The sequence below is a fragment of the Bison bison genome, unplaced genomic scaffold, assembly GCF_000754665.1.
Source record: "Bison bison bison isolate TAMUID 2011002044 unplaced genomic scaffold, Bison_UMD1.0 scf7180017851371, whole genome shotgun sequence".
Lineage (NCBI taxonomy): Eukaryota > Metazoa > Chordata > Mammalia > Artiodactyla > Bovidae > Bison > Bison bison.
The window spans coordinates 8,335-11,839 of record NW_011481944.1 but is presented as its reverse complement, the minus strand read 5'-3'; the positions used below and the strand labels follow the sequence as shown (position 1 = coordinate 11,839).

Genomic DNA, 3,505 nt, shown 5'->3' with positions numbered 1-3,505 from the left:
TGTTGAAAAATAGAAATTTCTTCACAGATGAATTGATCAATGAGTAAATGTAAGAGGTATGGAGTGAATGCAGAGCCTGTCATACAGAATTCTTAACTTTCTTTGTCACTTTCAGTTCTCAAGGAATAAGAATATGTTTTCCCCAAATCACACAATAGTGACTGAATTCATTCTCCTGGGACTCACAGATGACCCAGTACTACAGAAGGCCCTGTTTGGGGTGTTCCTGGTGATCTACCTAATCACAGTTGTAGGAAATCTGACCATGATTGTGCTGATCAGGACCAATCCCCACCTCCAGACTCCCATGTATTTCTTCCTCAGCCACCTCTCCTTCGTAGACCTTTGCTATTCCTCCAATGTTACTCCAAATATGCTGCACAATTTCCTCTCAGACCAGAAGACCATCTCCTATGCTGGATGCTTCACACAGTGTCTTCTCTTCATTGCCCTGGTGATCACTGAACTTTATCTCCTTGCTTCAATGGCCTTGGATCGCTATGTAGCCATTTGCAGCCCTCTACATTACAGCACCAGGATGTCCAAGGACGTTTGCATCTTTCTAGTCACAGTCCCTTATACTTGTGGTCTCCTCAATGGTCTCTCTCAGGCCCTGCTGACCTTTCACTTGTCCTTCTGTGACTCCCTTGAAATCAACCATTTCTACTGTGCTGATCCTCCTCTGATAATGTTGGCCTGCTCTGACACTTATGTCAAAAAGATGGCGATGTTTGTGGTTGCTGGTTTCACTCTCTTAAGTTCTCTCTTCATCATTCTTATGTCCTACATTTTCATCATTGCATCCATCTTGAGGATCCATTCTGCAAAAGGCAGGTACAAAGCCTTTTCTACTTGTGGTTCCCACCTGACAACAGTCACTCTATTTTATGGAACCCTCTTCTGCATGTACTTAAGGCCTCCATCTAAGAACTCTGTAGAGGAGTCCAAAATAATTGCCGTCTTTTATACATTTTTGAGCCCAATGTTGAACCCATTGATCTACAGTCTAAGGAACAAGCATGTGATCCATGCCATGAGGCATATGATTAAGGTAACTTTTTATTTCACAGAAGTACAGTTTAGGCACTTATTCATATTTAAGGTATCTGTAATAATGCAGGGGTTCCTTCAAGGAAAAGCCTGTTAGTCTATTGTCACTATTAGTTTATCTTCATGAGTTCTCACTGATATTGCATAATTTCTCCTCAAAATTTATACTTTAAAGACAAATGTTTTCAATAAGCGCATTTAGTATTTTACTAAATTTATTCACTTGGGGACAAGTATTATGTTAATATTAATTCAATCTGATGTGAACACTGCCAATCCATCTTATTTGAATCAAATGGTCTACAGAGCCATAGTGAGGCTCAAAATAGGATGATTGCTTTTTAGCTTCTTTTAAAAATTTATGAAAAAGTTTCTTCTTCAATGTGTGATGTAGAACAATCACTCCAGTGCCTGACTAGGGAAATTTGAAGTACACAGATCACCCATAGCTTTAAAATTTTTTATAAATTTTCCCCCAACCAATATTATAGATATCCTGAGAAACTTTTTACTCATTTATAAATATTGGTTGTGGTTTGCAATTTTGAAAATGAACTCTCAACACCTGTTTATGAGCTTCCAGGAATAGAGATCCAATTCAGTCATTAATATATTATAATGACAGTCTAGATATATTTTTTCATGTTTTTGTTCGAAATTATAGCAAATTTATTGAGTAAACATAGCTTAGCACTTGGCTTCTGTAGACACAAGAATGCCCTAAAATGATATACAAATGAAGAGGTGTGTAGATATCTTTCTGAAAGTGAACAGTGATGTTTTATTTATGGCAGAAATCAGCTCAACACTGTAAAGCAATTTTCTAACAATGAAAAAAAAAATACAAAAGTGGTTGCTCATTATTTTCTAGGCAATCTGTTCCAATAGTGAGAAGTGAAAGTCCCTCAGTCGTGTCCAACTCTTTGGGACCCCATACATTCCATGAAATTCTCCTGGCCAGAATACTGCAGTGTGTAGCCTTTCCCTTCTCCTGGAGATCTTCCCAAGCCAGGGATCCAAACCAGGTCTCCCACAATGCAGGCTTATTCTTCACCAGCTGGGCCACTAGGGAATCCTAAGAATACTGGAGTGGATAGTATATCCCTTCCCCAGTGGATCTTCCCGACCCAGGAATGGAACTGTGGTCTCCTGCATTGCAGTTGGATTATTTTCCAATTGAGACACAAGGGAAGCCATCTTTTGAGAAAATCAATAGCAAAGAAAGTTATATAAAAAGATACATAATTCATCCACACTGATCCTTGCATTATTAGTGAGCTATATTGTTCTATATTGAAACATATATTTAATTTTAAATGGCCTTGAATGCTTCAGTTCAGTTCAGTTCAGTTTCTCAGCCATGTCCAACTCTTGGACCCCATGGATTGCAGCATGCCAGGCCTCCTTATCCATCACTAACTCCTGGAATTCACTCAAACTCATGTCCATTGAGTCAGTGAGGCCATCCAGCCATCTCATCCTCTGTTGTCCCCTTCTCCTCCTTCCTTCAACATTTCCTAGCATCAGGGTCTTTTCAAATGAGGCAGTTCTTCTCATCAGGTAGCCAAAGCATTGGAGTTACTGCTTCAACATCAGTCCTTCCAATGAACACCCAGGACTGATTTCCTTTAGGATGTACTGGTTGGATCTCCTTATAGTTCAAGGGACTCTCAAGATCTTCTCCAACACCACAGTTCATAAGCATCAATTCTTTGGCACTCAGCTTTCTTTATAATCCAACTATCACATTCATACATAAGTATTCTAATATTGTACATTCCGATTTTAACTAAGACCACAATAATAAGTGGTCATATGAAAGGAACTGCTATATTTAATATAATGTGTTCAAATCATTTTCCAGAAAATCATCCAAATAACCTGAAGTTTTAGAAATCTGGGCTTCATTCTTAAGTCTCAGCTGATTAAGGCTAATTCTACGAAAAATATTATTTATAAATAAATAAAAAAGCAGACAGAAGTGAAGGAGTAACATTCATCAGTAGTATGTCCCAAATCAAAGGATAGCTTCTGTATTTGGTTGTTCTATTTTCTCAATAAGTTAAAACATTTACTTGTTCTTAGAATTAATATGACAAAATTGGAAGCAGTTGCCATGTATAAGTTTGAAGATTAATTTTTACTTGATAGTATTGTGCTTGTAACTTTCTACAGACTATGTATTTTTAGTGAACATTGTTTTTAATGTAGTATAATACACAGAATCTGAGTTAAATTCACCCATTCCAATCCATTTTAGTTCGCTGATTCCTAGAATGTCAACGTTCACTCTTGCCATCTCCTGTTTGACCACTTCCAATTTGTCTTGATTCATGGACCTGACATTCCAGGTTCCTATGCAATATTGCTCTTTACAGCATTGGACCTTGCTTCTCTCACCAGTCACATCCACAACTGGGTATTGTTTTTGCTTTGGCTACATCCCTTCATTCTT

At 37.9% G+C, this 3,505-nt stretch overlaps 1 protein-coding gene across 1 annotated transcript; it reads left to right on the top strand.

The window, feature by feature from the left end:
• Positions 1-133: 133 nt before the first annotated feature.
• On the top strand, positions 134-1,147 carry LOC104996309 (olfactory receptor 5M10-like). The gene has a single exon (XM_010850555.1). It carries the CDS (start codon positions 134-136, stop codon positions 1,145-1,147), a length of 1,014 nt encoding a protein of 337 aa, XP_010848857.1.
• Positions 1,148-3,505: the final 2,358 nt, after the last annotated feature.